Source organism: Falco biarmicus, chromosome 11 (genome assembly GCF_023638135.1).
Source record: "Falco biarmicus isolate bFalBia1 chromosome 11, bFalBia1.pri, whole genome shotgun sequence".
Taxonomy (NCBI): domain Eukaryota; kingdom Metazoa; phylum Chordata; class Aves; order Falconiformes; family Falconidae; genus Falco; species Falco biarmicus.
The window spans coordinates 18,987,692-19,001,794 of record NC_079298.1 but is presented as its reverse complement, the minus strand read 5'-3'; the positions used below and the strand labels follow the sequence as shown (position 1 = coordinate 19,001,794).

The 14,103-nt window shown below is 45.6% G+C and overlaps 1 protein-coding gene across 1 annotated transcript; it reads left to right on the top strand.

Annotated features, from left to right (window-relative positions):
- The first annotated feature begins 320 nt into the window (after positions 1 to 320).
- On the top strand, positions 321 to 2,747 carry C11H1orf52 (chromosome 11 C1orf52 homolog). The gene is made up of 3 exons (XM_056356512.1): positions 321 to 828; positions 957 to 1,164; positions 2,194 to 2,747. Exons 1-3 carry the CDS (start codon positions 568 to 570, stop codon positions 2,274 to 2,276), a joined length of 552 nt encoding a protein of 183 aa, XP_056212487.1. The 5' UTR covers positions 321 to 567; the 3' UTR covers positions 2,277 to 2,747.
- Positions 2,748 to 14,103: the final 11,356 nt, after the last annotated feature.

The window sequence follows — 14,103 nt, the reverse complement described above, 5'->3', positions numbered from 1 at the left end:
AGTATCTTTACTGTAAGGAACTGATCATATTATAACCAAAGCCCCTTCCTTGGGCCTTACCCTGCTTCTGTGGCGGCGTGAGTGGCGGGGCAGCCCCGGTGCGTGCTGTAGCCGGTGGGACAGCAGGGACACAAGCCTGGCTGACCGGGGGGGCTGGTACCAGCTGCTCCCGGCAGATGTCAGGATGTGTCGGTGCGGGCAGCCCGCGGGCCTCCGAGCACCGGCGGGGCCGGCCAGGGCTCGTGTGCCCCGGGCGGCTCCGCGTTCTCCCCGCCTGGGCCTGCGGGGGGGAGGGGAAACGGGGGTGGCCTCGCTCGCGCGTCCCGTCCGCTGTGTCTCACCGCTCGGAGGGAGAAAATCCCCGAGGAGCCCGGGCGAGCCCCCGCGTCTCCCACCTACCCCCCGTTCGCCCTGTACGAGCGGGGACCCCACCCCAAGACGGCACGGTGGGGCCTTCGCCTCCCGAGGGGCGGCCGGGGGCCGGCGGCAGCGGGGGCCGCGGCGGGCCGGAACCCTCGGCGCGGGGCCGGTTTCCGTGCGGGCGGTGTCGCGGCGGGAGGCCCCGCCATGGCGGCGGAGGGTGAGGACCCGCTGGGCTATTTCGCGGCCTACGGCAGCTCCAGCTCCGACTCGGAGCCCGACGAGCCCCAGCCCGACGAGCGCCAGGCGGGAGGCGGCGCGGCGGCGGGGGGGAGCCCGGGGCGGCGGCCGCGGCTGCCGCCGCCCGACGAGCTCTTCCGTAGGGTGTCGCAGCCGCCCGCCTTCCTCTACAACCCGCTCAACAAGCAGATCGACTGGGAGAGCCGCGTCCTGCGGGCGCCCGAGGAGGTGCGGGGGGCGGACCGAGGAGGCGGCCGGGGTCGGGGGGGCGACCCGGGGGGGCGGCCCGGGGCCGGGGAGGGGGGCGGCCCGGGCGCCGAGCCGCGGCGTGACGGGTGCCCCGCTCTCCCCTGCAGCCCCCCAAGGAGTTCAAGGTGTGGAAGAGCAACGCCGTGCCCCCGCCGGAGACCTACAGCCCGCCCGAGAGGAAGCCCCCGCCGCCCCCCGCCCTCGACATGGCCATAAAGTGGTCCAACATCTACGAGGACAACGGCGACGACGCGCCCCGGCAGGCCGGCAGGGCCGGGGTTCTGCCGGGCGAGGAGCAGGAGCCGCCGGAGCCGGGTGAGGGGCCGCGGGCGGTGAGGGGCCGCGGGCGGCGGGGGCTCCCCCAGCAGCGGCCCGGCTCCCCGGCCGGCCCCGGGCTCCCCCGCCGCTGGCGGGAGCGGGGACCGGCGGAGGCCGCCCCATGGCGCCAGGAGGCTCGGCCGCGCTCGGGTAAAGCGGAGAGCGGCGTGGGAGCTCCCGAAAGCGCCGCTGCCCTGAGCCGGGGCGCGGGTGCGGGGCAGGGTGTGCCTATAGTGTTTGCAAAGCATGGGGGCTAAGAGGGGAATTAAATAAAATGTCTGTGTGACAGGTTACGGAAGAAAATATTTACTGCTCTCACAGTACAAGCTGTAATGGTAATCTAGGAAGTCAAGAAATATTTGGAGGGAGGGAGGACTTACTTTTTTAAAAAAATTGCTGGGGAAAGAGAATAGTCAGTAACAATCAGGAGTCCAAAACCAGAAGAAATTCAGGACTTCTGGAGCACACAATAATATTTTGGTTCACCAGTGAAGTTGTTACAAACCTTTTGCAAAGGAAGGTTGTTTTAGTGTCTTCCTCCTCCTTTTGCTCTCTGTGTTTCTTCCCCAGGGGCAGTTTCTCTGTCTTGCTCCATTTATTCTGTGTGCTTTTTTTTTTCTTTTTGACTGCTACATATTTCTCTTAGTCAGCCTTCATCCAAAAACTGAGAAGATAAACTGTTCATTGACCTTGACATTACTTCCTGCATCTAAAATGTGATTTTCTAGCTTTTTGTCTTATCTATTCATATAATAAGGTTTTTAGAACAGGTACCGTACATTAGCATAGCAAAGCCTCTTCCTAGTTATCCTCAGTGGTCTGTGGTAGTGATAATAAGTAATCATTCCTATTCTGTCCACGTATTGTCCACTTTCCAAAAATGAAGATATCGTCAGTTAATATTACTGTGGCCTTTTTCCAGGCATCTCAGACATGGTTAAGTCTGTTGTTCTGAGACAAGGACAGTGTTTGATACAAAAATAACTGGCTTTTCTGACTTTGATTAACTCTGTCTTTTATTTAAAGATGATGAAAAAGACGATGAACCAGCTTCTGCTAAGAAACGTAAACTAGACTCTGGGGAGCAGGCAAAGAAGAAGAAGGTATAAGCAGGGTGTGCTGGATTTAGCCATAATGAGCCAAATGAGAATTTCAATGAACTTGGATTCTTCTGCTGGAATGGGAAACACATACATGTTTACTGAATTTCTCTCTCCCGTTGGGTAGGGAACTTTATTTCTGTAGTACGCTTGCCTTTTGGAAAGCACAAAATTAAATGGACAGTGTCATGACAGAAACTCGTCTACTGAACAAAACTTAAACCTGTTTATTTAAAAGAGGGATCCATTCTGATGGATACTTGTGCTCATGCCGGTTACAGGGCTTCATGGTATTTTGTTTATCAAGAAACCTGGTAACGTTAGCTTTTCTGGACTGACTTCGTTGTGTCAAAACCTTTTATAAAGGAGTATATACTAAAGATTAAGTAGTGTCCTGTGATATGTTTGCATAATGTTGTTTTGAAATGTATGTAAACACTGCAAATAGGTCACTGGAATAAAACTACATTTGAAAACATATGCAGTATAAATATTGCATTGCATGCTTGGTGAATGGGAGGGTTGAATTCTGTACTGTATGCATTTCAGTGATGTATTTCTAATGACTCAACAGATTCCTCAGGGTTTTGTTTGTAATAAATACACAACTGCAAACAAGAAGAAAACAAAGGACCTAATAATGGGGTTTAATATTTGATAATTATTTTTTATGTTAATGGATCTGAAACATGAGACTAATTGGTGCAGGAAGAATTGACGCGTTTAATGTATTCTTCCTAAAATTGAAAGTAGAATCCGGACATTTATGTGGAAAATAATTATGACAAAGCTGTGATGGAGACTTTACTGCTAAACTGTATTTATTTCAGTACAAAAAGTTGGTAATCTCAAAGTGCTAGTCAGTATATGTTGCATTTGTGATACGCTGCTGCATGGATTTTCGGGTCTGTATATGATAAAGTACCAGCAAAAGTGGGTTAAAGGGAGGGTTTCTCTAGGTTTATTTTCAAGTAAAGGTTCTGTGCCTTAAGAAATCTGCAGTGAGATCAGGCATACTAACAGAAGTTTATGTAATTAAACTACTAATGTAAACATTCATAACTTATTTTCCTTCTGTCTTGGACTAGCTTTAATTTGGCAGAACAGATTCTGTATGCATATATGCTAATACGATGTTAGTATTTTTAAAAGTGATTTTTTAACAATTATTTTGAACCTTAACATATAGAAAAGTGTATTCATTTTTGATGAGTATATGAAGTTAGCAACAAGTTATGCAGTTCCAGCCTTGGCAGCACGATAATGCTTTCTCTGCATCTTTCTTTACCTGCAGACCCTGCAGCCACTCCTTGCCAGTTTTACAGGTTGTTAGGCCACATCTGTGGTAACGTTCCACGCCTTCTGTGCTGCCAGTCTGGAAATGATTCAAAAAATGGTACCTGTTCACAGCTGAGGGTTCCCCATGTCCCAGCTCTCCTAGCACAAACCTATATATCTGACACTGTCATAGCAAGCTCTAAGATGAGGGACAGCATCGTGGGCAAAGCTTATGAAGTGCCAGATGTGTGTACAGTTTCGCAAACCGCTCTGTCTTGGGCTGCGATGGCTGGGCTAGTGCAGGGGCAGCAGAGCAGAGCTGGCCTCTGGCTTGCAAGGTGAAGCCTCCCATACCCTTCATGGTGACCCTGCTAAGTTCCAGCTGGGATAAAGACCCCTTTGCAGCAGTCAAATACAACTGCCTGCTTGCTGAAAGGGAGTTTTTACTAGGCAGAGCACCAGTGTGGCATGACAGTTCAGGAACTGTGGGGACCTGGAGCTTGTTGAGTTGAGAGACTAAATGCCATACTTTGCTTTGTCTAGAATGCTAATGTAAATTCTCCCTCGTTCTAGTAATAATGTGTGAAACTTCCACTAAAAATTACCATCTTATGCAGACCAGCTCTCTTGCTGGAACAGCTGTCTCCATGCAGGTGAGGATGCCTTACATCATCCACTTCAGGATGTGGATTGTCACAAACTGGTCGTAGGGTCCTGGTTGTCTGAAATCAAATGGTTTCTGTGAGCTTTGCTTACAAAGAAATGAAGGGTGTTTTTCTTGAAGTGCTGAACATGAAGTTTCTGAATGAAACTTTCCCTGTATCTGCTGTCCTATATGTAGCTAGGTTGAAGGTGCTAATCTTCAGAGAACGTGGTACAAAAAAAGACTGCTTATGCTCCTTTTTTAAGAGGAATGTGTTTATACTGTATCTGGCATAGAGAGCTGAGAGTAGGGAATAGCAGCAAGCTCCTATTCAGATATGAAAACTGGAGGTTTGGTTGGTTTCCCAAAGGTTTGGTTTGTGTCCAGGGAGTGAGTTGCAGATTATGGTATGTCTAGGAAGACACTTTTTGAGAAATCTGCCTCTGCTGTCCTATATGTACAGAATTTATCCCAGGTTACGTGGGATGAATGGTACCGTTTCTTGAAATTTGAAGGACTTGACAATGAAGTACGCTGTTCAGTGGGCTACCTAATTCCCAAGTCTTACAATAGTTCTGTTTGCAGCTGAATTGCTCCTTGAAGAGCCTTACAGCTGAAGGCTAATGTCACCAGCTCTGGAAATAGGATGCATTCCTATGGCTGTGGTGACCAAGGAGGCTTTTGTTCTGTATTGTTTGCTGTACTATTCTATCGGGCACCTCAGGAAATTACCATGCTAATCACTCCTTTTGTTTTCAAATCATATGATATAGGTAGTATCCAGTTGTCTTGACATTAACACCATCTGATACTCAGCTTCTAAGGTCAAAACCAGCATGGCTAATGTGGGGGAAGAATGATCAGTCATGTTATTTACAGATTGAGGAAATCTTTGTAAGTAGCAACCATGACAGCCTTCCTATTCAGGAGAAATGGCAAAATCAGCCCTGCTTCTTTTTATTAAATAAGACATCTGAAACAAAGCTGTCTGAAGCTATCTGGGTGAATTGCTTCCGCTGCTGGAAGGTTTCTTTGGTTAGAGATGCTTCAGTGCATCATCTTCAGGAGATGATGGTGTGAGAAGTACTAGTACTGCAGCTTCTGAAGCGACTCAGAAGGTTTCTTGACATACAGGGTATACAAAAAAGCCCAGAGCAGGGCAAAGACTGACGTGTCTTGAGTTCAGACATAAGACTATGTGCATTTTATTGTAAGTAAATGGGATTACATAAAAGAAATGTTATGCTTGTATCTTGTAATGCAAACAACTACAGAACTCCTCGTAGTGGAAAAAATGCTGCAGTCCTAGCTGTGGTGAGAATATGGCTGGAGAGGCACAAAATGTTTCTGGTGATAGGCTTGATAGTGTGGTACTTATGAAGCAGTGCTTGCTTCTGCAGGGAAAAAACACAGGTATCTATAGCTGGTACAAAGGGGCTGTTTAGCTCAGCCCAGACATTACCAGATAGAATGGAACTACTAGCCAGGAGGGAAGAAAAGGAGAGAAATCCCACTGATTCTGCCAAGGATCTATAAGGTCTTATTCAGGTACCATAAAAAGCTACTAAGAAGAATGGGCAACAGGCTAAATTATAAATGCTCATCTGGAGTTGGGCTTCTAGGTCAAGATTACTGATAACATCTGTGGCATTCATAGCGACAAAGCTGTAAAATAACCAGCCATTGTTCAAGTTCCTCAGTAAGTCACTAGGAGCATTACCAGGAAAGAAGCAGTCATGATAAGCCCTGCAATTATAGGGATGCATCCAACAGTCCCCAAAAGAGGATTCGAGTCTTCTCCATCCCCTTTTTGCATGAATCAAAGTGACACAGATGTACAAACCAAGAAAAAGTGATAATGATGCAGTGCTTAAAGGAAGCAGATCAGGTAACTGAAGAAATGAGCAACAAGAAGATTTTTCTTGATTGTTTTGAAAGTAGAAGAGGGAAGGACTCTGAAGAAGCTGAAGGACAAAGCTTGATGGAACAAGAAACAAACTTGTAGGTTTTCTTCAGGTTTGGGCAGCCAATAATGAAAAAGTGGCTACTCTGTGCATCAGGATGTCAAATGCATTACTGAACGCTTCCTAAACTTAAACTGATAGCTCAGATGTTAAAAAAAACCTCTTGAATAGAGAACAGTTTATCCTGGATTGTCTTTCAAGAGGAGAGAGTGACAGCAAACATACACCCCTGCTGACAAGTGGGGAAGATTGCCTCTGAAAATTAGCCTTCTATTCACTCATCATTGCGCTGTTTCTGTGATGATGATCATTATGTGTAACAAGGGAAAAAGGCAGTAAAAAAATGTGTACAAGTTTGATTTGAGAAAATTCTCTTAAAAAAATGTGTCAAGATTAGAAAAACAGTGGCTGGAAGGCAGTTCATTTGCAATGAACACGTTGTGTTGCCTCCAGATGCTGGCACAATAGCAGCTACATTTCTTAGCTTTCCGAGAAAGGCAGGATGATCTGGAAAAGAAGAACTCACATCAGTATAGAAGTACAGCTGTTAAGGATAATGGCTTTCAAGGAAGGCAGGCTGCCTCCCAGAAATGCCAAGGGAGGGACTGTTGCAAGGCATCCCTTTATTAGCCTGCTATTCCTATGCGACAGCTTGATGCATCCTAAAGCTATTGAAGAACTGATTTGCTTACAAATAGTTTGTGATTAGCTTAAGGTTGCCAATCTGAAAGTGAATCTAGGGAAATGCAGCGTGCTCCACAAAGAGTGATTTATCGTGAACCTGGAATCAGCACAGGAAGAGGGATTTTTTTAGCAGCAGAGAGAAACAGCAGCTGTGCAGTGCTGGCTGACTCTCAGGTGACAGGAAGCTCATTTGCCAGTTTGCTAATTTTGCAAAATCCTGGCAGAATTTGGGTGAAAAGATATAATGCTTTCAGTCACCAGCAGGATTCAATTTGGGTTTTCTTTTTTAGGCTTGTAAGGCCCTTGTGAGGGTTTCTATCCTAGCTTGCTGGTTTTCTCCAAACCACTTGGACTACTGGTGACAGATGTTTGTGCTTTTGCTTTGGGTGTGGGTTTGATGTGAGAATGAGGGAGGACTGTCCTTAAAGCCTGGAAGTTGATTACAGCTGAAACGTGTGTTCTTTGAGGATAAATGGCTGTACTAGTCGAAAGGGACCTGTGGCGATGGCTACAGCTATGCAGCATTTCCATTTTGAGAGAAAATGTAAAAGGTCACCCACAATTACTCATTAGGCTGGGAAAATTGGAAAGGTTGGTCTCCAAATAACTGGAAAAATGCTGGTATCATTCGGCCTGGACAGAGGTGAGCTGGTCGACAGGTGAGTTGCTCTAGCAGCAGCAGAGGGGAAATCGTTGCCCAGGCATGCTCAGGAGGAGTCACCGACTCCTCTCTCAATGATCCACAGGAAGGTGAATGTCACAGAGAAAAAAAAATGTTTCAAAAAGATGGCTAACATGGGATGTGTTTAGAAAAGCCTTGAGCAAATGCACCTTGCTAAGAAATCTGATTCCATTACTGCCAAAGGTGGTTTTGGGATGCATTGACTAAGGTGGAGGTTAAAGAGCGAGGCAAGGAGAGGCAGTCGTTAGCTAGGCAGTCTGCAGCTGTCTCAATGTCAAGACTGAAACAAAAGCAGTATTTCCATAGAGTAAAACGTTGGCAAAATACAGTAAATTGCTGAAAGAAACACAGTGCGTTCATTGCACAGGAGGCTTCCCGTGGGACATGGGAATCTCAGGGAACGGTTCTGTTCCTGAGGCAGACAGGTTTCTAGCAGTGGACTGCTTTCTAAAGGCTTGTAAGTCATATAATTAGGAGCCGAGTAATAGTAGGAAAAACAGAGGGACAGAGATTCCAGTGAGCTAGTTTGCCCTGCGCAGAGTACCACAGACCTAAGGGAGCTTTGTTGTCTTCAGAGGAGTCCACAGAACTTGCGTTGCTGATAGAAATGTGCAAAGATCAGTTGGAACTGGAAGGCGGAGTCGCACCAGAGATTGGAATGGGTTTGTGCTGCTGGCTCCTTTGAACTATTTTCTTCAGGGCACTTGTGAAAAAAGGCAGGAATTTTCAGGGAAGCCAGGACCTGTGGAGCTGGATTGACAGAAGAATGCAATGAATTTAATGAATGGAGATAAGCATTTTTGGTCCTTATCAAATCATTTTATCAGTGCTCTTCACTTAGAAGATGAAGTGCTCTTCATCTTTAGAATGTTTTCGTCTTGGTAGCTTCAAAAAATAAATCTCTGCTTTGCTGTAGCTGTGAGCAGCAACACAAGGACCCTGTGTTTTGCTGTCTTCTAACAAGGTAACTCACTTTTTGAGGCAAACACTGCTAAACTTCTCCCACTGTTTCTTGCTGTAGACGAACTGATAGGAAAACAAACACCGGATTAATACAGGGTAACCCCAGGAAAGTGTAACGGGAAGTTAAACCTAAACCACAAGATTTATCAGGAGAGTATTAACCCACTCTCCTCAAACCAACTGACCAACACTCCCACCCAGCAGCACGCTCTCACCAAAAGCAATTGGGGAGCCTTTCTGCTGGGAAGGATATCATGGGTCCGGTTTCGTTAAACAGGTGACTTCTCTGGCACAGGGTGATAAGGGATGCCTTGAGGAACCAGACCAGGTAATGTGAGAGGCTAATTTCACTTGTTTTGTAGGAAGGATCACAACTACTTAATAAACTCATAAAAAAGGGTTTTACAAAAAAACGTTTCTCTGTTAGGCTTCTGGTCTAGAAAAAGTGTCACTTTCTGTTGTAATTAGAAGATGCTTAAGAGAAATGCACAAATCCCTTCCTTAGGACTGATAAAATTGTGTTTTGTGAGACTAAGAGCTTATATATTGTCTGAAACATTTCAAAGAGCTGTATTATTTAACGTAGTTACAAGGTTGGCAATGGCAAAGGCTTGTTTGGAAGCATATTGTGTTAATAGGTAGGAATACTGATTTTTATACAAGATCTAAGGTTTGCTTATCGTTACTGACTTGTTCCCACAGGAACCTTGGTGCATGCCCCTTGGATAGTTGTAAATAAGCTGTATCTCTCTGACAGTTTAAGTAAGCCATGTTGCTGTGATCTTTGACATAGTAATGAAATACTGCTTACATCTTACAAACTTACGTTTTTCAAAGTATCTGTATAAAGCAACACATAGATTTATGTAAGGCAACATGGAGACTTACATGCCCTAGGATTATTACTTTATTATAACATTAATGGCTTCATTGCATTATTTCCCCACAGAAGCATAACGTATCTCCAGCTGGCAGTATGAAAATAAGCAGAATCCTTATCATTAAGTCATTCCAATGCTGGTGAAAAAGGGAGACGTACCTGATACAGACTGGGGGTGTCTAAATCCGGGGCTCCTTTAATGCTGGAGAGCTAGTGGCAAACAAATTCTGCTGTGACCTTGGGAGGATCCCAGGTGTGTATCCCCCCCACCCTCCTGCTGGGGATCCCCTCTTTCCCTGCCTTTTCTCAGCCTTCTTGGGACAGCTGTTGAGCCGGTAAAGTATGTAGCTGGCAGAAAGATGCACGGCCCCATCGGTAAAACCATCCAACGGACCACTGGGCAAATGAAGCCCTACAATAATTTTTGCTGGCTTTCCAGCTGTGCTGCCCCAGTACAGAGTGCTTTTGTTTACTGCTGGCATAAGGCCTGTTGGAATTTGCGGTACTGCTTTCAACTACGGACCCTGATTTTCTTCTGATTGTCTTTCTAATACTAGATTAAGTGTCTCTTGAAACAGTACATGTCTATTTTGGTTGCTTTCTTGATACCTTGCTCTAGATTTTCTTCGTACTACAAAGGCGTTTCAGACAGGTTTTGCCCTATAAATTTCACATAATTTTTGAATGCTGTCTGAGGAGAGTTACCATAATATTTCCTCTTTCAAAAATAGTCCTTACATTGATGGATCACAATGGAAAAAATATTTGGCAAACACAATTTTAGTCGAGTGTGTTTGTCCGCAACAAAGCAGTGAAAACCAGTACGAAAATAATGACTGGTGAAATGTCATGCTAAACTTCTATTTGGACAAACTAATTATCGAGTTTCAAAGTTTCTAGCTTAGTAGAGAAAAGCCCAAGAACAAGGGGTTTATAATCTTGTGATTGAAAGAGTAATGGTTGGGTTACATTTAAGAACACTCCAAAACAGCCTTATTTCTGCAAAGTATCAGTAGAAATCAGCAAAAACGTGCAGTTGATCAAGAGAGTTTATAACTTTCTTTCCTATTTTGGGGAAGTGTATAACCCTTTTGAGCAGCTTTACGGTTCATAGCTTCGTGTTCATACAGAGCAAGGACTGCTGTGTAAGCACAGGTGTGAATGGCTCAGGGTGACGTATTTGGAGTTATAAAATGTGATCGATCTCAGGTTTTGCCTTGGCTCCTTGGTTGTGGCATAGCCAAGGGAAAAAACATTTTACCTCATTTTAACAAAAAACCCACAACTAATTCTAAGGAAATTGACAGGATTATAGCAAAAGGCATAATTTCTGAGGGCAGTTTGTCTGGTCATAGAACCAGCCCCAGTGCACTGCGTCCAAGTTTCCTTGGAGCAGACTTCTGTGGAGGATTGTGTTGCTGCTGTAGTGGGGTAACTCGGGGCAGGATTTAACAGTCAGGCCCTGCAGTTCACTTAGAAGTTAAATTAGCCCTTAAAGGCAACTTTTTTCCTCAGGACTCTTCAGAAGGAATCAGAAGAAACTACCATTATACTTGAGAGAAGAAATGGAGTCCTAGAGATGGAACTGACCCACTCACTGTATGTGTTTAGGTTTTTAATTAAAAGACCTCATTTAAAATTTTCACAGGATTTTGGCAACTTAGGAAGCTGAAAGTTAACAGTCTTGTTTGCTGTGGAAATACCTGATGTGATTTGCCTAAAAGGGCTGAATATGCCATATAGTAGGTGGAAACTTCACTCGCTGCCTGCTTTGCCTGCAGTGAAACGGCAACACTGAGGGCTACACAGTTGTCTTCATGGATTGCTCTGAAATTCAGAGTTTGGTAAGTAGCATGAAGAGGCTTAAGTGAAGCAGTTATTTGATGTTGGGAATATTTTGCAGACCTCGATTTTTTTGTTTTTCCTTTTCATTCTGCAGAAGTCCCATAGATTTTAATAGCATTCTGCAGAACTTGACCTGAAAAACTATCACATTTAGTAATAGCACCCAGGAAACTCTGCAGGATTTTCCATCAGATTTGTTTTATATCCAAGATTATGCATATGCACTTGAGTGTTAAGAACCAGAAACAAAAGTGGCTGGCAAATTGTCTGTCCTGGTACTTGGGAAATAATCCATTTCAGAAGGTCAAATCCATCTTGAACCCGTTTGGTTTTCTCAATTATAGTGCACATCGCTTTTGTTTGTTAGATAAGTAGCTCTTCTGGTTTTTTAAGACTAAGCAGGTTTACTGGCTCTCCTGGTTAATGCTATAGGGTTGCTGGGAAGCTGTATGTGATATAACCGCTTCAATTCCATTTTTCCTATCATGCTGAAGAATGCTGTTCAGTCTGTACTACATTTACATTAATAAGTCATCTGGGAGAACAGGAGAGTGCCTGTCCCGTGAGCCAGGCAGTGCTGCGGGCTGGCACTGCTTTGCCCCCATAGGCACCACGCTCAGCAGCAGTCCAAGTGCATTAAATGCTCCTGGAGTGCATCTTTCTGGTTCGGGCTTTGTCTGAAAGGAATCCAGCTGATGCACTCTGAAAACCAAAGCAGAGTCTGCCGGGCCGATAGGGAGAGTCACTTCAAAAGCAGCCTCCCGATCCAAACCGAAATACTTGTGCAGTCACACCCCACCTGAGCCAGGAGCACTGCACGCGTGGCACCCGGGTGTCTGCGGGACACACCTCTGTGCCCAAAACATGCCTTGCTGGGAAAAACACCGCTGTGTTCAAGGTTTGTGCTCTTGGTACCATGCCAGTGTTGCCTCCTAAATGTAGCTTTTTTCCTCACCTTAGATTTTTTTTATTATTATTAATTGATTCCCTGGATCTTGTATTAAGTACAAGGGGTGGTGGAGAATGGGCGCAAGGGTAAATTGCAGCACTGATCATTGCTTATCTGTTTCCAGACTGGTAACATTTCTCTTTAGAGATGCTGCATTAATTCCTGCAAGAATCTATACATGTGTATGAAGCTCAGCAATGTATGAATTCCACTCAATGAAAATTCTGTTGGATATGAAGCTAATCACATGTGAATTTACATTGCCATGGGCCATGGCATGGAGCCTCTGGTTCTTGATAGAGAATGAAGCCTTGTTGTGCACTTAGCAGTAGCGTAAGGACAGTGATTTGTGGATTTTAACTCCTAGAAAGAATGGGTCCCTTTCCCCTCCCTTTGCTTCCTTTGCAGGAAAACTTAACTAGCATCTGAATTTAGCAAGCTTACAAAAGCATTTTTTCATTTCAGTATAGATGTCTCAAAAGATTAATTTCTCCTTGAGGACATTTGGGCAAGGTGGCAAGAGAGATTGATCATTTCCAGATGCTCTTTGCTGATAGGCAAAGAAAAATTCTGCTTCAGGTTAACATTTGTGAGTTTATTTAAAAAAAAAATAAAAAATTGTATGCAAATCTGACAGGGAGACCGCAAGCCAGTACAACAAGCATATTAAAAGTGCCTGAGATGCATAGATCTGCGTTGTCATAGCTGCATTAATAAGATGGGGCTTGGCCCTGCTGAATAAGCTGAAAGCATTTGGAGCTTCCCTCTCTGTATGTAGCTGGCAAGCAGAGGAGATGGATGTACTTTTCAGACAGAAACACAGATGCCGTGTTCCCCATGCTTTACAGTAGACGATTGGCTCAGCAGTGTTTGCTGAACCAGACGTACAAAAATACATCATTCACCTTTTCTTTGATGCTTTGGGTACGTTTCCTAATGGGACTCCTAAACATTGCACACTAAGTGCTGGCAAGACTTGGCATAGCGAACGACAAGTAGTTTGACTTTGGGCTTCTGGGGTGTGCTCTGAATTAGCGAAGCAGGGAGAGCTGATGTCTTATGTGTTATCTGAGAAGATACCCAGTCAGAGAGAATGGTTGTGCATTGGCATCCTGCTGGCCACACTCTCTTTTGCCTCCCCGCAGAGCGTGAGCAGCGTTGGCAGCTGCAGTCACTACCGCTGGCACAAGAAATCAATGCTTGCTTTGATACTGGCTCTCTTGCCTGGCAGGAGTCTCCAATGGTTACAGCGTGAGGACTTCTTAATGGGGAAAGCTGAGCATCAACCAGTCCTGTAGGAGACCCTGATGCCTGGGAAGAGCAGATTCTTTTTCAGTTGGTGCAGATCTCTAAGGCAACAGCAGCCCCCGCACTGAGCACAGGGAGTCACAGGGCTCACGTCTGTTGGCGGTGAAGGAAATGCCTTCTTGGGAAGCTGTCCTTCCTAATGTCCATCCATAACAATTGTTGTCCTTCTCAACTGATGTTTGGAACCAGAAACGCCAGTGGAGACCGGGATGCTTTTGTGAGTCAGGGACTGGTTTTCACGGGGTGGGCAGAGGTGGGGGCAGCCAGCGGGACCAGCCGCGCGTGCTGCTGCTGGTGCGCATCAGACCCTGGAGACACGGGCTCCTGCTGAAAGGATCGCTCAGTAAACCTGTCTCTGTTCAGATGCTGCTGACTGGTTTCACTAACTGACCACCGAAGAGGCCAATACACACATTGTAGCTCCCTAGGGAGGGCTCTGCTCCTGTGTGTGGCAAAGCTCACGGCCCTGGCAGCGTTACAGCCAAAGCCACAGAGAGAGGCGTGTGAGGGCTGCGGTAGCGGTGAGGACTGGGGACAGTAAAGTCCTGCTTCAGGTAATGAACCTTCTATGGAGCTGTGTCACGGTGCTTGCCCCAAAACCCCACAGTGAGCTCAGCTGTGGCAGAGTAAGTGAGGGTAA